Source organism: Motacilla alba, chromosome 5 (genome assembly GCF_015832195.1).
Source record: "Motacilla alba alba isolate MOTALB_02 chromosome 5, Motacilla_alba_V1.0_pri, whole genome shotgun sequence".
NCBI classification, from domain to species: Eukaryota; Metazoa; Chordata; class Aves; order Passeriformes; family Motacillidae; genus Motacilla; species Motacilla alba.
In genome coordinates this window covers 45657771-45682545 of record NC_052020.1, presented here as the reverse complement: position 1 = coordinate 45682545, position 24775 = coordinate 45657771, and the positions used below count along the sequence as shown (strand labels likewise).

Sequence of the window (24775 nt, the reverse complement as noted above, 5' to 3'; positions counted from 1 at the left end):
GTTTTTAAGACACAATTTATGTGTTTGCTGCACTTTAGGAATGTGGAGTTTTTTTGAAAAGTACATTGGATGTTACTTTGTCTTTAGCAGGGGTTTTAGTGCTGGATTCAGGATTTTGTGTTAACTGGATGTGTACCACATAAAGCTGTAAGATATGTGGTTTTTGTACTGGTAATTGGGTGGTCTGGAGACTAAAGGTAGCCAACAAACTGTGATACAGACTTAAAGCATCCTCTCAAGCCTGAAATCTGGCGTGATTTTTTTTTATACATATAAACTACACTTTTACAGAGATTGGAACTTAATAGATGTTCTGAAATAGTCTGGAGGCTGCAGATATTTTACAGTTCTGAGTTTATCAATAAACAAACTCCAGGTTATGTAGCTGTGTCTTCCTAAGTTGTTTTTTGGGTTATTTTTGTAATTGTAATGAAACATACTATACTGACTGTACAGTATTGATTGAAAGAAATCCTTTGATAAACTCTTCTCCAAACTGGATTTGTACTACTTGGCATTCTACAGACATAGCCCAATATATAACTATGTGTTTTGTTGATGTTTTTTGTTTTTTTCTCCAGCAAAGGATTCTTAAAACTTTCAACAATGAATAGAAAATCGAGTAATTTAAATTGTGGAATATGTTAATGTGGGAGCAGTTGAAGGCACTTTAGGACTAGCATTTACTGCTGGCAAGCTGGAAGAATGACCTGAAATAAATCTTTTAACATGTGGAAAGTGCTGCCACAAATGCAATTAATTATTCAAATAAATATAAGATGAAATAGTTGGCTTGAGGGATACGAGGTGATGGTCTGTTGCAGATCGTAAGTCGAAGATAATTTTTACTAATATGTAAGGGAAGGCACTAAAGTTCAGCTGATTTTTAATACTTTTTTAAAAGTATCCCTTATGAAAACTAGGAAGTCTTTCATCTTCTCTGCTCAGTGCAGTTGAGGCCTCCAAGTGGAGCCACAGTGAGTCAAGGTAGAGGTAACCAGTTGGAGAGTGTCCAGAAGAGATAAAAATGATTAGCTGTCAAGGAAGCAGAAAAGAGAAATTGGTGAGAATTGATATTTTTTTCTTGAGAGCATCTCTCCCTCTCTAGGTGAATCAAAGAATATTCTGAGTTGGAGGGGGTGCAGGAGGATCATGGAGTTCAACTTGTACATGAATGGCCCATAGGGGCATCGAATCCATGACCTTGGTGTTACTGGCGCCATGCTCTAACTTGCAGTGTTTTGTGAAGAACAGAATAACTTTTCTATGAGGACGAATCAAATTAATTAATCTAGAGAGGGAGATTTAAGAACTAGGAAAAAATACTGTTTGTGAGAATAGTTTAGCTCTGTGGTAATTTGCATATGAAGGCCAGGGCATCCCTGTTGTCAGAAGCTTTTAAGAACAGATTGGACCAGTGTCAAGGTTTGGTTGATTCCTCCATCGGATAAAAGGATTTATATTCTCAAGGTCCTTTCCAGCACTTTAATTGTCTTGAAAATAGCTGTAATAGAAGTGACTTGTGTAGGAGTTAGTATTGATTAGTAAGAGTTGTTGGATTTTTATTTGAGACAAGATGATTTTTTTTTTAACTTCAAAGCACAACTTAATGTATTTGTTGGGTAGGACCTGAGCAGAAAAGACTTACATGGCCTTGATGAGAGTGAACTACCTCTTCTAAATTTAAATACAAAAATTGCACTTCCTAACACATTGTTTATTTTAAATGTTTTTATAGATACTTTTGTCTTGCACAATGACTGGGTTAATATTACCTTGAGTGCTTTTTGTCACTGTACGTTGGTTTCTATGACGGTTCTGGAAAACTGAAGACATAGTAATGTAAAACTGGTGTAGAAAGACACTATATATTTTCTATGGTAGATTGTCAAAATGCCTTTTAAATCAAAATTGCTTTAAAAATTGCTGCCTCTGGATTTATAATTATTAAGGAGGAGTGATTTTTATTTATATATTTATTAGTGTCTGTTTTAGAGGACCATACCTTCATTTCCCTTGTTTCTACCCCTGAACTAAAGGGGCTTAACCTGGACTATGCTTTAGCTATTAATATTACATGACATTAGCTTTTAATGCTTTGTTTAAACTTTTTTTGCCTCCCAAGGTCTCTGTCTCGAGAAACTGCCGATATCTTCCTCAGCGAGCAATCTCCATGTGGACCGTGAACAAGAAATTGTCACATGCTATGAGAAGGCTGGGGATATTGCTCTCCTGTACCTTCAGGAGATAGAAAGGGTAAGCTGGGGTGACTTTCTAAATTGAAGATTTAAAGATTGATATAAATGCCTTTTTTAAAGAAATTTGTGTGACCCTTTATTTCTAGGAGTTATACACTATTGCTTTTTATTTAGATTTTGAGGTACATTTGGGCAAAATGCAGTACACTTGGGGCTTTGTTCTTTGGCTCGTGAGTGCTCTTAGAGTGAAGTGAGCTGGCAATATCCATCTGATCCTCTTTCAGACCCATTGCTTGCAAGCCTCAGGCCTGTCACTTGACAGCTGTTTTTGAGGGAGTTATAAGACACACTTAGGGTCTTGCAAAACAGAAGAAAGGGGAAAGACAACTGATGTGATGGGGGGAAAAAGTAATTCGTACTGCTTTAAAAATACATACAGGTTTTTTATTTTCTGAGGGTTTTTGCTGTTTTATTTTTGTCTTGTAGTGCAGACTATGTGCACCACTGAAAGCTGATTACATTTTGACAGCATTTTTAATGCTGATGTAATACAATTATTTCTAAATTGTTTTTTTGAAAATCACTCTGGAGATAGCTTTTAATCTTCTTACTGCTCTCTGCAGCAGTCTTTTCTAACCTAACAGGTGTTTTAGATTTTTGAATACCATCACCTCGTGCTACTGAATAAGGTTGCAGATATGCTTTTTCACATTCTTGTCTTTTGTATACCATTCTTCACAAAAGTTTCTGAAAAAGTAGTATAAAATTTTGCGTAGCAGTATTTCTACTTGGTAAATAAGTTATTTCTAAGGGTATAGCCAAGAACAAAAGGGTTTATATTTAGATGGCAATGGAAGTAAAGCTAGAAATAGTCTATTAGCCACCACCTACAAATGGCAAAGATTTCTCCAACATTAAATATGAGCTTCCATGGAAAAGTACACAAACCTCGATTTTAAGGGTTTTTTTTCTAAATACACTTCCCCCCCCCCCCTTCTTTTGTTCTCTTAGGTAATTAATGCCAACATACAAAACAGAAGCCCTAAGCCAGGGCCCACTGCACATGAACAAGAGCTTGGTTTTTTCCTGGAAACAGGACTTCAGAGAGCACATGTTCTATATTTCAAGAATGGGTGAGATTTGAGTCTTTTATTGTATTTACTTTTCTGTTTAGGTTTTGTATTTGTGATTTGACTAGGCATAATTTTTAGCAATTGTGTATTCGTAATTGTGAGGTCTCTTATTAATAAAGTAGTAACATTTTGATTAAAATAGTAAAGCTGCCCACCTTATTATTGTATTTATTTACATATTGGAAATTTTTATAGTCAAAGTATATTAAGCAGAAAGCATTTTATAGTTTTGCTTACTAAATGTAAGACCTGAAAGTACCTTAAGCTTTAACTGTTTGAAATTTACTATTGGACGCTGTTAAAGAGTGATTGTCAACATATTGAAACCGTTGATATTTATAATTTTGATTTTGTAATTTTTTTCCAAATCTCTTCAGTTATCACTTATTTTAACATTATGCTGCAGGATAAATGTGCATGAAGATCAACAGTATGTATTTACAATATTTATTGTACCTGCTCTGTAGATCCCTTTAGATTCTGCATGGAACTTCCTTTATATTTTATTTTAAATAAGGCTTTGCTTAAAAGCCTAAAAATCATTTCAGTTGTACATAGAATGAGAAAAAGAATACAACTCTCCATTTTTAAGAACTTCAAAACTCAGCACAAATGGGTTTTAAGTACATTTCTGAGATTTGTTGAAATCACGTAGTTTAAAAACTTGCTTCTGGGGCTTCTTATTTCATTAGGAAAATGTGATTTTATTGAAATACTGGAACTCTTGATGGGACTACTGTTTTGTACCAAAAATGTTTCTTATTCTTTCAAATACATAAACCAGAGATGAAAGAAATAATGCAGTGTCTGTAAAGAGTTCGAGATTTTAATATACTGAAGGTAGGGTAAAAAAAAAACAAACTACCTGAGTTTTAAGCTGTTCAGGAATTTCAACATGGAAACAATCACTACACTTTTGAAATCTTTCTTAAAGTATTGAAGCAGTGGTGCAATAACATGATCTGAGACTTACACTTTGGTTCTGTTTTCATAATTTAATTGCAGGAGGAATGGAATGTTCTGAAAACTAATTTTTTTTTCATTTATCAGAACTAAAAATAAGATCTCTGTTTTCGTATCTGCACACAAAATAAATAAAATACAGTTACTGCCAAAATCCCAGTGGCAGTCATGGTTAAGAATAAGCTAAGAATTCCACATTTTGAAGAATTTTGATTGAAGGCCAGGGATGGAAATAGTGCATTTAATCTGACATGTTTTGTGTAAAAGCAACCAGCAGTAGACATAGCAGATTGCAGTTAATGAAGGAAAGGAAAAGCAGCTGCACAAAAAAAGTCCTGCAGTGGATTGTTAAGGAATAGCCAGACAGGAGTGTTTTTCCTAGACCGTATCAGCTGATCTGGTGTGAGCTTTGGAAGGTGATTTTATTCCATGTGCATTATAATTCTTCACAGTGAAGTTGTTGGTGATCTTGTTAACTCCTACACAAGCATATATATATATTTTGCATTCTTTAGTACAGTGGTCATTTGCAGTTTGTAAGCGAATTACACATTATATATAGAATTTTGAATTTCTTCTAGTTCTATTGGCCAGTGGTACTTTTTTGTGGTATGATATGAAGCAAGGTGTTAGGAAAATAGCTCTGTGTCAATAATTATTTTACATATTCCTGCTGTTACATCCTTTATTCCTTCCTTAATTCAGAGTCAATCACAGTTCTTTCAATATTTCCTAATATAGTCATTGTTCCAGGCTGCTTGTTACGTGGCTGCTTTTAGGGATTGCTTTTTTATTTTCTCATTTTTTAACTTGAGTTTACCAGAACTGAAGAGAACTTCAAGTATATACTTTTTCTAATAGGGATAAATTATAGCCTGCTTTTTAAATAAATCTATTTTAAGGACGTCTTGTTTCATTTTTAAGCATATCATTCCTCCTGACGTTAAGTTACAGAAAGTAGATTTGAGATCTGCCTAGGAAGCTTTGCAACATTCTTCAAGTTTGAATGTAATTTAAAGTCATCCTTGTACATGTGTGTCAGTTTCAAACCAGAAAAGAAAATAGGATAGCTTTTATATGACCTGAAAGACCATTATTTCAACAGTAACATAGGGAGTATTGCTGCCTACCTATAAAGTTGGTGGATCTACTTCAAATTTCCCTTTCATTTGTTAACTGTACAGAGATTTTCTTTTAAGTTGAATAATCAAGATTTTGTAGAGGATTTAGTGATTATCTTTCAGGTATGCATTATCTTGTACAAAAACTAGGAAGTGCTTGAAACTTAACTTAGCCTTTCTGCTAAGTAGTGGTATTTTTAAAATACATGGAAATGCAATTAGCTAAAAAAAAAAAAGAAAGTTAAGTGGAAATAGTCTGAACCAGAAAAGTGTTAGTTTAGTGCTAATAGGACACAAAACTGAAATTAATGCTTTCTTCTGAAGCATACAGAATTTTATTAAAGAAACAAACTACATACCCATTTTTCACTTGGGAGATGAGGAACATTTCAACTTAAAAAATGTGTAACAAAGAAGTTGAGGAAGTTGTTCTAAAACTTAGAGTAGGGTTTGTGTGTTTTTTAAAAAATGTTCTGAAATGTAACTTTCCATGCTTTCAGGCTGATTACATAACTTGTATAGTAGTTGCTTTGTAATTTCATATTGAAGGAGTTCAAAGTCTTGATGTTTTTCCAAGAAAAGCTGTGAGCAGAGGAACTTTGACATTGGTATTTAACATAGCTATTTTCAAGTACAATGCCCCTGAGAAAGGACAGCTCTTTAGGTACTCAGTGTTTCTTCTATCCTGGTATTTGTGTTGTTGTGAGATTTACAAGTTGATTTTGTCTGGTTTATGGTTTTTTATTTCTGAGGTAGTAATGTTCACAAATGTACTGGAAATGTATGCTCTTGAAGCAAAATGGCATTTTGGTTGAAGTCTAAAATCAGGAGGCCATTGTGTGAAAATCAGACTTACTTAGCTTTCAGAGCTATTTTTTTGGCTTCTCCTTTATTTTACACTCCCTCCAAGGATATTGCTCTGGATCCAGACTGCAGTTTGGTCTAGTCTCCACCACGGTTCACATACTCAGTCAAAACGTGAGGATCCCAGAGGTGATCTGTACTCCTCATTGGGGCCATTACCTGTGCTGGCACAGTCACAGTGAAGCAAGACATTCTTAGTCTCCTCCAGCAAGTTGTTTCTTATAGACTGGTTTTTTCTTCATAGAAAATTAGCCCTGAAAAAAAACTAATAAAAAAATCAAGCAATTTTCTCATTTCTTATATAATTGAGATAATCGATTTATATTGACTTTAAATGTTCGACAAGCACAACAAAAGCCCTCCTTAGACTATGGGACTTAACTATGTAGAATTTCTTTTACCTGTTTTTCTCTTTTTGATATAGTATATAACAGAAATAGCATAAGAACATTGCTCTCTTTCTGGTAAGAGAGGAACAGTGGATGGGAGGCAGTCTGTACCTCCCATATCAATACGGTGCTCACAGATAGGGATTTTACAGGGGTAACATCCATGAGAGAAAGATTTATGTAAATGCTTGACATAAATGCACACGAAGATCCTGTAAGATCAGCTCTCTACTGTATTAGAATATAGTGCTAGATTCCCATCACTCTGCATCTCTTGAAATCCTGTTGCACATCCTACATCAGTCTCAAAACAAGTTGGTGTTTAAGTAAAGAATAGAAAGTAAGATGAAAACATTGAAATCCTACAAAGTATCACATTTCTTATATGTAAAATATCACTGCCGTGTGTTGGAAAGCAAACAAAATCACTTCTGTTGCAGTTTTCAACACAGCTTTGTTTTCTGTATGCCTGCTTTTGTGTTTGTGTGGTTAGGAAGCTAAGGCAGGAATATATTCAAGGTAGGAACAAAAATAATTTCTCTGTGATTCCTAGCAAAAATGAGTTTTCAAAGGTTACTTTACTGTCTTTCACATCATCCCTCATCCTTGTTTCCAACACTGTTCTCACCTGTTAGTTTTCATTGAAAAATCTTTATTTGAACATGAGAGGAAGTTATTATTCCCTCAGATATTCAAGATAAAATCATCCATTATGAATGCTTTCTTTTTCAAACCTTAGTATGTGTTTATTGCTCAGAATTGTGTCTTAACTTCAAGAGTTGCAAACAAGATTCCATTGGGAAGTTACAGGTGGGAAACCTGGAAGTGCTACATGGAAGACTAAGGTGGATATGAACATTAAGGACTTACTTTATTCAAAATCTTACCAACTTTTGTAATAACTAGTTATACAAAGAACTGTGAAAGAGTTATGTTGGTATCTGATTTGATGTTCAAGACTGATGCTCCTAATAGTTTGTAGTTGGAATTGTGACTCCAGCTCACTTTTTCCTAGAAGATACTTAGCATTTTTTAGCCCACATTCCACATGTCTTTCTGACAGTGGCTGTTGATTGCATTTGCAAGCATCACATTGAAGGTGTTGGTTTTATGTTGAATTGGGATGGCTGGCAAGCAAAATGGTCTTGGATCCTCAAATAGGGGAGTTCATATTTCATACACTTGCCCTGCTCCCCTCAAAATGCTCATTTTACTGCTCTACTTAATGCTCTTGTTTTTCCACTGTACTGTACTGTACAGAGGAGTTGCTATTGTCATTTTCCCCAGACCCACCCTCCTCCTACCCTTCTAGTGTGCATTTTCCTTGTTTGCCTTTTGCTGGTTCAGGTGCTTGTTTGGTTCTTCTGTAGAGTTTTGTTGTCAGAGAAATCATAGCTTTCTGTCATTCTGGTGCGAAGAATTGATTCACTGGAAGGTTGATAATGGCTGGTGTGGCTGTCAGAAAAGAGATGGGACCATGCAATTGAGAGTAGGAAGATACCAAGAAGGAAGAATGGTGGGAAAAGGGAACAAACACCAAGAGATGGGAATGGGGAGGATGAGATCTTCCTCTTCAGGTTGTGAACCATTAGATGAACTAACTACCAGTGGAACTGCAGTCTAGGCAGCAAGTGTTTTCATTCTGAATGCATGAATGCCAGAATTCCTGCTTGATTGTGCTCTTTCAAATACTTAGGCTTGTGTAGCCCTAATGGCACATTGAAGATGTTTTATTTATAAGCTCAAACATGTGTTAAGAACTTTCAAGCAACAAACATGATCTTCTGTGGCAAATTTGAGATATCTGGGATTTTTCTTTCTGCATGAGGTGACAATGGATAAAACAAGAAGTATCCCAAGATAATTTTTTAAAGTAGACTTAAAAAAAAAATCTAAAAAAAAGTGTAGTTTAGATTCTGGCAGCAAATTTGGGATTTTCTACGTTTTATTCAGAAAATAACGCCCAGTGTTAATTAATGTTTTGTGAAAATTAGATAACAGTGTGGGTGTACTGAAAGTGTAAGTATGAAAGGAAGAGTGGGAAAACAGAACTGTCTGAAGTTGCAACTATGTTTCCTCTCATAGATAGGTCCCTAACTGCTTACCAGGATGCTTTTCTAATTGTGGATTAAGTTATACTTCTCCACCCTCTTAAGCCTGATGGAAAACAGACACAGACATTAGTCACAATAATCCAAAGCACCATCTCTTGTGCAGAGTATGTAGTCTTGTCCATTTGGTCAGGCTTTTAATAAAGTTATGGAAGTGAGCCATAGAATTGCAGTCCTTTTAAATTTTTTAAAATTTCATCTTGGTAGGGCTGTAGAAAGCAGTAGGGTAAATTGAATACCTTGGTGTTAGGATGTTCTTTTACAGCTTAAGAATTAATCTCTTGATTTGTCACATTTCTTGCTTTTTGCTTATGTAGTAACTTCTTTTAAAGTGAAATTGTTTTTGGCCTTAATACTATGTAATTTATTCTTAATTGGATAAAAGTAATAGTTAGATTGTGTGGATTTTAATAGTTAAATTTTTTTGTAAAAATGTCAGACTGAAGTTACTGAAATGTCACTGTCTGATTGGCATGCATATTAAGAGTTTCACGTGACCTTACTCCATACCTTTAAAATAATTCCTTTCTTTCCTTTCATATCTGAATTTTTTGGAGAAAAGAACCCCCAACTTTAAAACTTGCAGTGTACCTATGACTTTACAAACATTCCATTTCTTTTTCTGTTTATACAAACAGACAGAAAGAGAAAGCACAAGAGAAGGTGGAAGTGAGCTCAATTCCAAAAGCAACTTCTATTTCATCACTTTGGTCAAGCCCTGTAGATTTCATTGTTACTGGTTTCTCTCCTTTTAAAAGATGAATATTTTAGAAATGTGATATAGTAAGTCTCAGCAATGAAGTAATAGGGCAGTATAAGTAGCTCAGCCTATTCACCAGCATAGTTCTGGATGTGCTTTTCTCTCTTAAATGGGAAAAGCATTGACAATTTAGCTACCAAATTGCAGAGCAGGTGAGGTTTGGTATAGCTCAGTACTCAAAAATTTATTCTAATTAAATTTTTAATAATTAAAAGGTAGTAATAGACTAAATATTTGGGGTTTTTGCTTGAGAAGCATAAAGGAAATGCTTGACAAACAAAGCCCTTCTCACTAATTGAGAAGATATTACTAAAACATGCTGTAAGTACAGAGTAAATTAATCTTATCAACCTTTCTAAGGTTAATTTTAAAACATTCCTTTTTAAGTCTCTTTTGAGTATATCATGATTAGATCTCACTAATTTTGTAATGTGGAATAGTGTTTGGGGTTTTTATCCTAATATCGTTCAAACATAGACTGCTTCTTGTTGAGCAGTTTCTTTCATTCTTTTCTACTTTTTGTGTATGTTTAAAACCACAAAAATAAGAAGCATTGGTGGGGGTGAAGTTTATCTGGACCAATAATGCCAAAGCACTGTGTTGTCTGATGCTAAACATGCTTTTTAAAACCAAGAAACCTCTTGGTGATGATGGTGACAAATTTGTATGTGCCTAAAGTTTTCTACTACTGGCTTTCATGCCTATAGTACAGGTTTCCTGATCCTGCCTTGAAAGCTTATCCTTGGTGCCCCTTAATTTTCATCCTGCACTCTGCTTGTGTCATATCTACAGTTATTAATTTCTGTCTCTGTTCAGGAGTGAGCACTTTTGTATAGGTGCAGTTAAAGGTATTTGCATAATTCTAAACAGAAATACTGTCTGAAATTTTTAAGGAGCCTAAAAGGATTCTGATCTTGTATCAGAATAATTAATTAGATCCTAACATGAATAATTGGGGTTTAGAGTGCAAATATATAGACTCAAGGATGCAAACAGGCCCTAAGGGCATGTCTGTACAGACTTTCAGTAGATCTTGGTTCTCAGCCTAACTGGCAGATTGCTACTGAAAGAGTCAAAGCAGAGTATTTTTTCTTGAAGATTTAAAGCAGCAAACATTCTAATTGTCTTTAAAAATGAGGAAGATACAATTCAAAGGAGTTGAGTTGAGCATGTTCTGGCAGCAGGCAGTCGTAGAAACACACATGTATGTAACTATGAGTGTCCATCTGTGGGCTGTCTTTGTCTTGTCTGAAATCACTGAAAACGTGTCAGTTCCAAGTGAATGTTAATGTACCTTAAAATTCCTTGTCCCTGAAAGGAAGGGATCTCAAAGTCGTTTACAGACACTGTGGGATCTTGCTAAGTTAATGTGCCCTTTTGCTCTGGCATTCCTTCAGCACAGGGAGAACTGCTGGCATGAAAGCACATCCTAATGAAAAGCTGGTAAAAGTTCGGTGTGTCCCAGGCTAGGAAGGAAAACTGTGTGCCAGAGCAGCCACCACTGTTCTCAATGTTACAAACTGTTAACAAATACAGGAAATGTACTTTGCTAAAAGCGGTGTGGTGTGGAGATCTACCATATTATTAATGGTATATTTTGCTTCATTTCTTGTCTCTAAAAGCATTTAACTCAATTTTAGGGTGATTTAGATAGTAGTTTTGAGGGGGTTTTTTAGTAAATTTCATGTAGAAGATGCTTGACAAATCTGTTTTGTGTTTGTGTTGACGTGTGCAGTGGATCACTGTTAAATGCTTTATGAAGCAAAAGCTAATTCTGTATTTTAACTGCTTTTTTTCTTGTACAATCTTACTGCTTTTTCCACAATACAGTAGAACTTCAGTCACAAGTTTCAGTCCCTTGCAGTTGCTTAAAAAAGTGTAATGGGCAACTAAAAGTAACCTGTCATGAAGTGTTGGAAGGCTTGTGAAAGTTGCATGCATTTTCATAAAGAGTTTTGTTATTATTCTTGTAACACATCAAAAGACATGAACTTCACATGGAAAAGATGCCAATTCCTAAAATTTAATGAAGTTATTGTGATTTGAAGTTCTACTACACAGTATATGTTTCATCTGCACTGGGAAAATAAATTTTGAAGCTGACAAGTTCTTGCTCATAACTCTTTTTCAACAATTTTGCAGGGAGCTTTTCAGTTTTGCGGCAAATCTGCTTTGTTTGGTTGGGTTTTTTTTGGTTGTTTTTTTTTTTTTTTTAATCTTGTTATAAGGACACATTTATGACTTGCAATACAGTCTTTGAGAGAGAACTCCATTAATGAGAAATACCCACTTAGACCAGAGGACTCAAAGCTGGGATTCCAGTGGACTGGTTTTGTCTCTCTAAAACATTTGGAATGTGGTATTACTGAATGATATGTATTTTGGCTTTACAAAAGTGCTGAATGTTTCCAGCTTCAAATGAGTTTGGAGGTTTTCTTGAAATCCAGCCTAATCTGTCCTAATGACTTTATGTCCTTCCTTAGCATATGAAGTTGGTGTAATAGTCATCAGCTGTTGAGGCTGCCTGTTTGAAATGTATAAATTAATACAATTTTTCACACAGTTGTTTCCATGCAGATGTTTGCACAAGATGGAATTTTCTTTAGTATGTAGTAGCTGGTCACTCTATGGTCAAGCTCTGCTGTAGCACATGGGCTTTTTACAAACAATTTTTATGTCTTGTGTGACTGGTGATTATTTCTCTTTAGCCAACTGGTGGCATTCCTTAGCATAACTTTGAACCATTCGTATGGGTTTTGTTACTTGGAAACGCTGCTTCTTTTAAAATGAGCTTTTATATAAAAGCATTTTAGAAGGTGAATTTGTGCTGATGAAAGATGATGCCTGTGCTAGTGAAAGATGTGTGGAAATGAAAGTTTTTGAAATATCCTGATAATCCTTTATTATGTAAAACAGAACAGAGATGAGTGCTGTCATGTAATCTGAAGAGTAAAATAAATGAGTAGGTCTCTAGGTAAAGTGGTAGGGGTTCTACAGTCCTATAGCAAGATCTCTTGCATCAAACACTTTCAGATATCCTGCAACTGAGTTGAAAGAAAATATCTGGATAAAAATGCTGGCATTTTTTGAATTTGTATGGAGTTGCGGTTAAAAAGTCAGTATTTTAAACATATTTTTAAATACAGACAGCAGACTAAGGAAGGCAGTTTTAACATCAGATTTATAGTGCAGTGCAATAGTGCTTTTACTTATAAAAAGCTTACCCAATATGTAATATTTCTTGTCTCTTTTGGCTGTGTCTTAGGTAAATGCTACACAACTTGCACATAACATCACATCTTAAGACAATATATGATGTAGCAGTAATGATTTAACACAAAATACACTTTTGATCAAATAATTTTGATTTGTAACTAAACCTGAAATAGTAAAATGGTTGTCCTATCTGTTGCGTCCACGTTGCAGAATTCAGTTGTTCAGGACAGCCTAAAGCTAACTCAATCCTTCACCAATTTAAAGACAGATTAATATAAAATAAAGCATTCTCAACTTCTTTTATGTACAATAAAACCTCCAAACAACTGATAAAGAGATGAGAAAAAGGTAAAGCTATAAGACCATTCAATATAATCTATTGTTTGAGAAGAAAGTTCAGGCCTGCTAAAATTGTTAGTATCAATGATGCCTCTGAGGGTCTTGAATCTCTGCCAAAGCTGTTTAGGCAGCAGATGTCAAAGAAGAGTAGATGGAGAACCTTGGGTTGCAGAAGCCACGTGAAAAGCAAGTCAGAGTCAAGAGCAGAGCACTGATTCCCCCAGTCCTCTTCTGGCCACAGAGTGGGCCTTAGTGTTTGTGCTCTTTTCTTTTTGAAAAGGAGTTCAAAATTTTATGTTTTGTATTGCTTTCAGGGTTGCAAGATTTACTCATTTTTAATCTCCCTGTTTTAAGGTGTCAAGAGGCAGCTAAAATGGATTTTTTTTTCAAAGTTTGTACTTGAAGCCTAATGTAATTGAAAACTAAAACTACTGTAGCAATGAGAACAACTTCGTTTTGTCTTTTTTCTTTTTGAGGTGGTTGCTTCTTACTTTTTTCCTTGCTTTCCCTTGATCTATCTGCTAATCATGAAAATGTTTCTTTTTTTAATAGACTGTTAGGGAGTGTTTTTATAGTAATCAATGGTGAGGTTCCCAGATGAATATCTCTATATATGTATCTCACAGGCAATGAGGCTATGAAAGGAAAAAAAAAAGTAGCATGAATTTTAACAACTTTATTGAGTAATATTTTAAGGTGTTACTTCATCCGAGTTGGAATACTGTCAAATTCTATGTTTATATACAGGAACTTGACAAGAGGAGTTGGTAGATTTAGAGAGTTACTAAGAGCTGTCGAAACAAGAACTACACAAAACCTGCGAATGGTAAGTTATATTAAATCACTTTCCTATTGTAGCATCTGAGTTCCAGTAGGCAGAGAAAGCACAAATACAGTGGATTAGTTAGAAACAAATAGTTGGATAAGTAGCATATTGATAAGGACCTGTTAGCCAACACTTTATAAGGTTACATTTCCTGGCTTAAGGATCATTAATGAATGATTAAAGTAAGGAATGTTTGTTGCCCAGTCTCCCCCCTATTCCTTTTTCTTGTTTGTGGTTATAATTAGAACCTGACTGGTCTCTGATTGACCATACTTTCAGGCTTAGTTATAATTGCCCTATTTATGAGTCAATGTAGTTTGATGTTTTTGTAAGGTAGTGGGAGTGAGAACAGAAAGCATAATTTTTGTGTGGTTTCTATAAAGTTGAAGGATATCAAGTTATAAAGCCTCTTAAAGGAAAACCATAGAAGCAAATCATGAAGATTTGTTACTTATATTGTCAGAAGCTTGAATCTTTTATATAATAAAAAGTAGAGGCTCATATTTTTTACTGTCATGTAATTATTTTCAAAACATCCTAGATTAGTTTCCTAATACTGGGCCTTTAAAACTTCCAAACTGGTAGTAAGGAAGGCAAGTGATTTCTTAATTAATTCAATAACTGATTCCTAATATTAAAATTATATAATAGTAGGCTTTCAATGGAGAGGGATAGTATTGCAAATTTTAATAGAAAAGATGAAGGGCTTCTTGTGGTCTAGGAGTTAAGGTGGAAGACGCATATCTTATGGTGCTGTCTGTGACTTAAACATTACAGATCTGTTTTTGGGAAATGTTACTGGAAATGCAGCCAATTCTGATGCAAATTTAGATCTTGCCTTCTTTTTACTGCCCTGATAGAAAACCTTTGAATTTTCATCATTGTGATACGTAGTCGTGGAGGGTCTATGCATGTGTGTGAAACATTAATGAGGAGATTAACCTGATAGTTATGGATTATAGGATGACTTAAAAGCTTTAAATTAGTATTATTTAATTTAATAGTATTTATGTAAGTATTTCTACAGTTAAATATATGGTGACAATAATAGTTGGTCAAAATAAAACTTTTTATGCTGATTTTCAGCCTTGTTTCACTCTTGCTGAGCTTTAACAATAGCTAACACCAGCACCATCAAGTCCAGATTGTCAGAAGCCCCATTCAGCCCACAGACCATAACTGTCTGTGGTGGATTGACCTTGTGTGGCTGCCACATGCTCACCCAGCTGCCCTCAAACTCCCCTCCCTTAACCCATGGGGAGGAAATAAACTAGAAAAGGTCTGAGATAGATCCGAGATAAAGGCAAAGAGTTTGCTTACCAGTTACTCTCACAGGCAAAACAGGCTCTTCTTGGAGGAAATTAATTTATTGTCACTTAAAAGAGAGTGAGATGGTGAGAAACAAAGACAAAAACTGAAACACCTTCCTTCCACCCAATTTTCTCAGGTTCAGCTTCAGTCTTTGACTTCTGACTCTTCTACTTCCTCTCCCTACCCTCCCATTCCCTGAGTGGTGCAGGAGGGGTGGAGAGTTGTGGTGGGTTCCTCTTCTGCTCCTTACTCCTCACACTTTTCCCCTGCTCCAGCATGGGATCCATCCATCAGGCTGCAGTTCCTTCAGGGAATGTCATCCTGTTTTTCACCATGTTCTCTTGGCAGGCTGCAGTTTGGACTGCTTCACTGTGGTCTCTCCCACGCAAACAACTGCTCCAGGTCTGAAAAGGCAGTAGAAGTTATTGAGCATCTTAGGTTATTGATTTTCTTAGGAGCAGCAGCTGGGTTGTTTATACTTCAAAAGTATCTGGATTACCTGATAAAATGGAAAAATTGTTTGTTATTTCTGTTATTTTTCTTTGTGTTTAGAGGATTGAACTGGGTACTTTTACCTTTTAAACAACATCATGCCTGTTTTTTTTGAATGTTATAGAATACAAAAATACATTCTATATTGATAGTCTTCATTAGAAAAAATCTGAGCATTTTTTAAGAGTCTGTATTCAGCATTTCTAGGGAAAGTATTTATCTTTTGCTTTTACAGACAATAGCAAGACAACTTGCAGAGATTTTGTTACGAGGTATGTGTGAACAGAGTTACTGGAATCCACTGGAAGATCCTCCTCACCAATCACCCCTTGATGATCCACTTCGAAAAGGTTCAAATATGAAGAATTATGCACTCAGTAGGAGACCACGGGTATACGCTGGAGAGAAGTATGGCTGAGTTTAAACCTCTTTTGTTTCTATAATCGCAGTTGTTACCTGTGCACTGGATAACTTAGTTTACATTTTTGAAAATGTAGAAGGAATTTGGCAGTGTGTAGATAGATTCCGTGAGGAGAGCTAGGGAAGAAATATCTGCTTCTCCCAGTGGAAGTTTGCACTGTATACATTAGACCTTTTGTTCTCAATTGTAGAAGTATTTTTTTTTTCCTGGTGCATGTGATAGACTCAATATCTCTTATTTTATGTGGGATACAAAAGAAAACACAAACTGGGTAGCAAATCAGATATTGCATATTTTAAAAGTTATGTGCTGCTTCTAGACATCTATTATATGCTTTATCATAGAAAGGAAATATTCAAAATCTGGAGATTCAAGTTGGTTCAGGAAGCATTATGAAAAAAATAACATATCTAGAAATTTATCTAGCAGTTTCAAAGAGAAATAATTTCCCACGGCTAATCCTTTAGCTAATCATCTTAGATTAGTTTTGGCATTTCTTTTATGATTCCACCTTTTTGTTCAGTTTTAATCTTTCATTGAATCAAGTAAGTGATACTTTTTGGTTTGTTTTTGTCTGGTATATCTCATAGTGAATTCTAGAGTAGCTATGGTATGTTTCTTCCTTCTTGAAAATGTAGCTTTACTAATCATCATTAGGGTTACTATTAAATATAGATAGCCATTTCCTTGAATTAGAAATTTTTCTTAGAAGTTAGTATCTTGACTATAGAAGTAGCCCTACTTACTTAATGGAGGGATGTTATGTTTTAGTGTTCACTTTATATTGTATATTTATATTGTAACATAAATGCCTGCAATATGACACCATTTGAGTTGTTTAGCTGCATGTATTTCAGAGTTCCATCAATGAATCTTTTACACAGCAGCAAGCCCACATAATTATGGTGTCTTTACTATTATTATAGAATGGCCTTTATCTTCAAAGACTTCTAGCAATTCTCCTTCCTGCATCCAGAATAGTTACAAAAGGTTTCTCAGGCTTAGTCTTTCAAAGTTATGTTCTCCATTCTCAACTCATCCTTCATAGCAACATGTTTCCTGCAACAGTGGAGCTTTGTTCAGTTTAGTTCTCTTGTTCTTGGCATGTGCAGGTGAGGAGTTCCAGAATTTCAACAGAGCATATAATTAAGTTCCTTTCATCAGGTCAGACTATTTAATACCATGCCACATAAAATATGTCCAGCCAAGCATCTCATCTCCAGCAGTGACTGAAAGCAAGTATCCAAGACAATGATATCTAGGAAATTTCTTCCTAGGTATTCTTCTGACCACCAACTCTGAGTCTGCAATGCACTGTTTTTTCTAAATATGTTGCCTGACATTAAATAACTGCATTTTGTTCATATGAGGATTATGGATGTAATTTGGCTAATAGCATTTATGGTTTTTTAGATCTCTATGTTATTGCCTCTTCAGTTTACTTGAACCAGTTCTTCAACTCAGCATAACTTCCATGGTTTGCCTTTGATTGATAGCTGTTTCATGTTTTCAGTTGCTTCTTTTGCCCTGTTACACTGAAATTACATTACTCATGTGCCTGCATCTATCAGCACAAACAGAAAATGAATTCAGTCAACTTAACTGAGCGTTTTTGCTTAGACAGGTCAAAGAAATGTCTCACTAATCTCTGCACAGGGAGGATCTTGTTTGAGACAAACATCAACATATCTACAAAAATATGTTTGAAATTACTAGAGAAAATAATGCTTGCTTTTGTTTTGATAAGTGGCTTTTTAGTAGTTCTCTTTGGGGCAGCATCCCTTCTTTCTTTGAGAGAATAATTTCTCCAGCAACTCTTTCCAGTTATTATTCAGTCAGTTGGTCAGGTTAAATCTTGTTAAATTCTGCATAGAGGAGTGGATTGTTAAATAAGGAGCCCTCTGATGCTTCCTCATCACTCCTCATTCCTTATCGTGGGTGGTTCTTATTCATGACTAACTGTGTTTTGAAATTTCTTTTGTTATGTAATAACAAATTATATGCTAAATTCTAAGATATAGAATAGTCTTAAAAATCTGGTGAGCAGTTACATTGATTAAAAAATAAAAATACAACAACAGAACAGCTGCCCTGGGGTCGTAGCTGTTGTATATTACCACAATACGTTCACACTGTTGCTTTCAAACTGCCTGGAATTAAGATGTCTTTTAGTTTTTATTTTCTTTCAGGCATTGAATTACTGCTTATATTTCTAGTGCTTTAAAAAAACCTGAAAAGATGTTTTAATGTCAGACAAGTTTTGTTTCCTGTCTATAATGTATTGTAGTTTAAACATCCTTGGAAGCATAGGAATTTATTATTAACAGCAACAAATTATTTTCTCCATTTAAATAGGCAGTTGTAGAACTAGTGGCCTGGATTAACAGGAAATAGTACTTGTGCTAATTTAGAACTAGTTTAGAGGAAGAAAGCTGAACAGATAAAATATAGTCACCAATTTGGGGGATTTTTTAAATGTGTATGCAAATGGATGAATGAATTCCTGCCAGTACCCAATGCAGATTACTGTTGTCTGTCCACCAGCACAGAACAGTTTTCAGAAAGCATCCAGTATTCAGAGAAAGCACTAAAGTCTAGAAACTAGTCTTATGCAAACCTTCAGCATTAAAGTTGGAAGGAACTACTTCATTACAAGCAAATAATTCTACTACTTGGAGCTAAGAGTGGTTGTGGCAAACAGGTGGAGATTGTCATGGATCTGCTTAAAAATATTCATAGCTATTGAATGCATCAGGAAAAGTTCTCAAGCATATCTCATAAAAGACTGATAGAAGTATTTCTTCACATATTGCCTAAAATACAAAAATTCTCCAGTTCTTGTGTGAGAGTTTCCTCTTGCCAGCACTTGAATCAGTGATGTAGATTGAGCTCAGACAGATTAGGTGTTAAGAGGCTAGTTAAACTATGGGTTTAATGTTTACAGTTGTCAAATTGTGTTCAATTTTGGGATATTTGAATGAGTTCAGCTCTGATGGCTGTGGTAGTTTTGTTCTTATATTATGTTCAGCCAACTTTTCTGAAATGCACATATAGAGCATTGCAAAGAAATGCATTTTAACCAATTGATTTTTCTATGCAAGTTACTTTCCTTTTCTTTTTTCACATTTTCCAGTTTTTCCAGTGCTTTTAATATATGTGTGTGAACTACTCATGAAAGCAATGTGTTCTGTTTTGAACAGCATTTTCTGTCCTCAAGAAAATACAGAAGAAGCCTTACTGTTGCTGCTTATTAGTGAATCTATGGTAGGTAAAATAGCGTGAATGTGCATTTGCTGTATGCGTGTGCTTTCCTTGTTTTGTTTGTTTTGCTTTGTTTGGTCTGTTTTGTTTTTAATTAAAATAGGCCTTTTTTTTTTTTCCCCTCAAGCCTTTGCTTTTTCTTTTATTTGCTGTAAGGAAAGCAGGCAGTTATTTCTGAAACTCAAATTTTTGTTCCTCTGAGCCAGCTGGATGAGGTCTGCAAGTGTTATGGAGTTTTTCTCCTTTGGGCTGGCTGTACCCAGCCTTCTTCCAGCCATAGGCAGGTGAACAAGCCAGGTCCTTCATTTGGCAGCACTTACCAGCATGAACCACTGTTACACCGGTTGGTTGCTATTCAGACAGATACAAAATCTAAGTTATTTTTGTTTTAAAAAGCAAATTAAAAACTACTAGAAGAGCATAATAAACATCGTCAAAAAGTACTTTCCATTGGGCATTAAACTTCAGTCACTCCAATTTGTAAATGATTTTTAATGATACTGACATTCAGTCTTGGCTACTGAATTATTTTTTTTAATGTCCCCATTTCCTCAATGAATTATTCCTTTCAGTGGTCTACTTGTGCCCTTTATCGATGACCTTCCATATTTTCTGCTAGTCATCAAACAACTGCCACATACTGATATTCCCATTTCATGTCAGTTTTATGTTCTCAGATAAAATGAAATGCCGGAGCTTTTGCTGTTTTTTTTTTTTGTAGAGGGGTGAAACCTCTACAGTCTCAGGCATCATGCAGTCTGTCTCACTGCACATCAGTGAGATGTAGTCTTTTAAGTTCTACAGGTGATTCAAATGCTTACATGTTTTGGCATAATTTCTGTTTTGCTACAGTTAAATAGGATCAGAACATTTTAGTAAACAATGTCCTAGTTTAACTGCTTTAAAGTGGCAGATATTTACATTGTAGTGCTAAATGCTTTCCTCATTCCTAGTGATCTGCCTTGCAGTATTCATGACAGAATCTAGAAATTCTGTCTAGATTCTGATTTTCATAATACAGAAAAATTGGCTGAGCAAACATTTCCACTTATCATATGTTGGTTTTGCTGCATATGTTGGTATTTTGCTGCATATGTTGGTATTTTGTATATACTTAGCACTGAGAGGTGCTGCCTGTGTCTCTGTAATGTGCAGCAGTGAAGATGTAGAGAATTCTGATGTGTGCTGTGGTCTTGGTGTGAAGTGAAAGCAGTCCCAGTTCTGCAAGATCTGACTACCGATTGCTGTGTAGTTCCTTACATATCATCATTAAGAAGGCAAAAACCAAATTAAAAGTACTGCCTTGTTAAGTGTCATTTCAGGTTACTTACAGCTTTTCCTTTGTGAATTAGCTCTGCCTAATTATATCAAATGCTGTCATTGTTGAGCATATACCTTTAGCAAGCTTTCAAATTTTTTTACAGTAATTATTGCAGATTATTTCAGGCAAAAGAGTTTGTTTCGGGGGAGTATAATCTTTGACATGATTGACTTACTTTGGCTAAGTCGTTTGTTCAAATTAGTTTTGGAGGGGGGAAAGGGGAAGATTGAGCATAAAAATATTCATCATTACAAACTTACCTTTCTGAGAGTTGAGACCTGTTATTTTAGCTTCAGTGCATACTGACTTTCTAGCTATAGTAGTTATGAAGTAGTATGTGATTTATGATTCTGAAACCAGTATCTGGGAAAGAAATAACACTTAGAGAAGACTGAGTAACAGTTGGTGTTTTGGCATGCTATTAAAGTACTATGATCCCTTACTTTCATTGTCTGTGAATTAATAAGAAAACACCCCAATCAAGGCCAGGCTGGAGAGGGCTCTGAGCAATCTGGTCTGGTGGAAAGTGTCCCTACCCATGACAGGATGATCTTTAAAAGGTCCTTTCAAACCCAAACCATCCTGTGGTTCTGTGATCTGACATCCTCAGTTAACAGTGTATGTATGTGTTGCTGCATGTCAGCTGAGTTGTGGTAACAGAATCACAGAATGATTATATTTGGAAGGGACTTCTGGGGGTCATTTTGTCCATCCCCCATGCTCACACAGGGCCATCTGGAGCAGGCTGCTTCTCTCTCCAGACATCTTTTGAGTATCTCCAAGGAGAAAGATTCCACAGCCTCTGTGGGCAGCCTGTGCCACTGCTCATTAAACCTCATAGCAAAAAAAAGGTTCCTGATCTTCAGAGAGGACCTTGAATGTTTCAGTTCATGCCTATTGCCTCTAGTCCTGTCACTGGACACCACTGGAAAGAGCCTTGCTCACTATTCCTTGTATCCTTCCTGCAGATATTTCTAACACTGATAATGCTCCCCTCCTGAGCGTTGTCTTTTCCAGGCTGATGAGTCACAGCTCTCTCAGCCTTTCCTCATAGAAGAGTTACTCCAGTGTCTAATACAGCCTGGTGGGCATTTGTTGGACTCTCTCCAGTAGCTCCATGTGTCTTGTACTAGAGACTCCAGAACTGGACCCAGTACTGCAGGTGTGGCCTCACCAGTGCTGAACAGAGGGAAAGGATCACTGCCCTCAGCCTGCTGGCAGCACTCCTGCTGATGCTGTCTGGCCAGCTGGGGCACCTTGCTGGCTCACCTTGGGTGTCCACCAGGACCCTCAAGTGTGTTCCTGTCAAGCTGCCTTTGAGCTGGGGAGTGGCCAGCATGTATGGTGCCTGGGTTTGTTCCTTTCCAGGTGCAGGACTTTACTGAGGGCTTTGCTGAGGTTCCTGTCAGCTCATTGCTCCAGCCTGTTGAGGTCCCTCTGGATGGCAGCACAGCCCTTTGGCATATCAGTGCAGCAAACACACTTGAGATCAGGCCCAGTATCAATCTCTGGGACACATCGCTAGTTCCTGGCCTCCAACTAGACTTTGTGTCACTCCTCACCACCTCCTGGGCTCAGCTTTGTGGGAGATTCTTAAGCAGTGGAAAAATGGCTGAGCATGTCCTTCCTTGCTCCAAGGCTGTGCTGAGTTACACTGCTCAAGTGTGTTACAGATGATACGTAAGTGTGGCCAGATGACACATTGCAGTTTGACTGTCACCTCAGCGTGTCTGAGACCATGACACTTCTGAAATACTGAGCACCTCAGTTCCTACGTACTTCCTGTTTTATGATTATCAAGAAAATGATAGTTCAGATTAATGAGATATCTGTAATAATTATGAGATATTCTTGTGCTTTGGCATTGTCAACCACTGCTTCACAAGAAGTGCTAGTTCACAGCTTGTTCAAAACTTGCAAGGAACTGAGTCAAACAGTGATTAGAGGTGGAGTTAAAAAGAAGTTCTTGAAGTTGACTGAATATTTATGCAGTGTAAAAAGAAAAGCCAAAGACTTCTTGATCAAAAGAAAGCAAAATATCTCTTTGGGGGTGTGTGTGTGCATGTGTGGGGTTGTTTCAAACTAAGATGTTGATTATTCAGTTGATAATTCCTGAGATGTCTGTGCATTTTACAGTCCAAGTATCTCTTAGAAAAATGTTCAGTATTTAATTATTCTGATTATAAAGATGTCTTGAGTTTGTTCAGAGCTTAAAATGTTACCCTGATAAAGTGGAGAAAAAAATTATTATCCCTTATTGTGTGTCATTTTTTTTTTTTGCATCTGAAAGAGGGGGAAATAAGCTACCTATTAAAATTTAGTGTTTTTAAGTAAATATGCTTAGTGGACCATGCCCTGTGAAATTAAAAATAAAGAGAGGGATAAGGAGAGAGAAGTATCTTTGACTTTTGATTGCAGACTGCCAGATATACTAGCATTTGTACCAATGTGCAATGGGAATGTTAAATGCCAAGAAAACTAGAAATAGATAGGATAGCAAGATAATGGTGTTTTCAGAGGCTTGATCATAAAGTGGGAGAAGCACTGGGTAGTTCAGGGTGGTACTAACTACTCTGAGACCTGAATTTTGTTCTTTGCTCTTGAACGTGGTTTCACTGTGAACATGGTCAATTCATTTAATCCATTTCTAGTTCAGCTTTCTTCCTTCCCAAAAGGAACACTTTACTTAAGGAATTCGGTTTGCAGCATGCCTTTCACAAAACAGGTTTGAAAGTACAAGCTCTTACTGCAAACACAGCCTGATTCCAAAGCTGTGCCCAGAACCAGGAGCAGTTTTCACTTCTCAGTAGTAACTCCTGAAGGTGATAATGGGTTATCCTGGGCATGTTACCACTCACAAGTGAGATGAGTGTCATAACATTGTGAAGAGAAAAGAAGTTGATTGCCTTATTCTAGGAAAACTGGAATAGAGGACTTGAAGATCCTTTTAATATATTTTACTTGCACACAAAAAATAAAGAGATATTTTCGTAGATGAATATCCTTTATATTGAATTTTTTTTTCTGAGAACTCTTCAATAATTTTGAATACATTACTTAGATTATGGAATTAGAATGAAATAATTTAAAATAGTTTTATATAGAAACACAAGTCTCACTACTAATATATAAAATTGGTAATTCTTTCTATCTATAAATTAGTATCAAATCTCTTTGTATCCCTTATAGCAACTACTGACTGTGAGATTGAGTGGAATGGTAGTAATGGGAGTGAAATACAGCTTGAATTACAATGGCTGACTTGGTTTCTTTCTTTGTGGTGTGTTTCAGGCTAACCGAGATGCTGTACTGAGCAGAATACCAGAACACAAGAATGATCGCATCATCAGTTTGCAAAGTGCATCTGTAGTCTATGATTTACTTACAATAGCCTTGGGAAGAAGAGGCCAGTATGAAATGCTTTCAGAGGTTTGTTGATAGTAGTAAATATTCATCTGTGTCATTTTTTTGCTGTTTTCTGTTAATCATGTTAATTATGGTGGTAAGAAAGGGCTGAAACACTGAAATATAGGACACTGTTATTCTGACTGCTTTATAAATACAGGAGGTAGTTTCCACCCCAAAATGATTACTGTCCAAATTTATATAAGTGACTTGAGGTGGCCAAACAAGAAAAGTTGCGTGGAAAGTGTGGTAAGTGTTTAATGCCACAGAAATGCACATGATTTTTAGGTGGGGATGCATGGATCTGCCTAAAACAGTACAGTTGGGATACAAGTCAGTTTACAAGGGAAGGTGTTTCACAGAACAAAGGAGTACAAAGCTCACACTGGACCAGCCCTACAATATAATCAAATCAGGAATATTTCCATTTGCTTGTCACTTCAGATGCAAGCACCTTCATGCTGTATTAGGTGGTTGCCCTAAAGGTGCAAGAGGTGGCCATCCGTATATTTCAGTCTAGAACTTCCAAAGCAAGAGATGTCAACAAGTATTTAAAAAAAGACACCAAACAAGAGACCAAAAAACTTTGAAATTTTTGATTTTTTTTTCCAAGTGACTTGGCAACCTTTCAGTTTTATATAGCA

At 36.0% G+C, this 24775-nt stretch overlaps 1 protein-coding gene across 7 annotated transcripts in view; it reads left to right on the top strand.

Annotated features, from left to right (window-relative positions):
• The window catches only part of TTC7B (tetratricopeptide repeat domain 7B), a 120217-nt gene that overhangs the window by 27350 nt on the left and 68092 nt on the right, over positions 1-24775 (top strand). For 4 of the 7 annotated variants that reach the window (XM_038138549.1, XM_038138547.1, XM_038138551.1 and 1 more), the window contains 7 exons: positions 2126-2256; positions 3210-3331; positions 3738-3761; positions 13842-13920; positions 15959-16131; positions 19345-19408; positions 24018-24155. In XM_038138549.1, the coding sequence (XP_037994477.1) occupies positions 2126-2256; positions 3210-3331; positions 3738-3761; positions 13842-13920; positions 15959-16131; positions 19345-19408; positions 24018-24155 (731 nt within the window). The remainder of the gene's footprint in view (positions 1-2125; positions 2257-3209; positions 3332-3737; positions 3762-13841; positions 13921-15958; positions 16132-19344; positions 19409-24017; positions 24156-24775) is intronic. The other 3 variants (XM_038138550.1, XM_038138548.1, XM_038138553.1) reach the window with 1 other exon arrangement.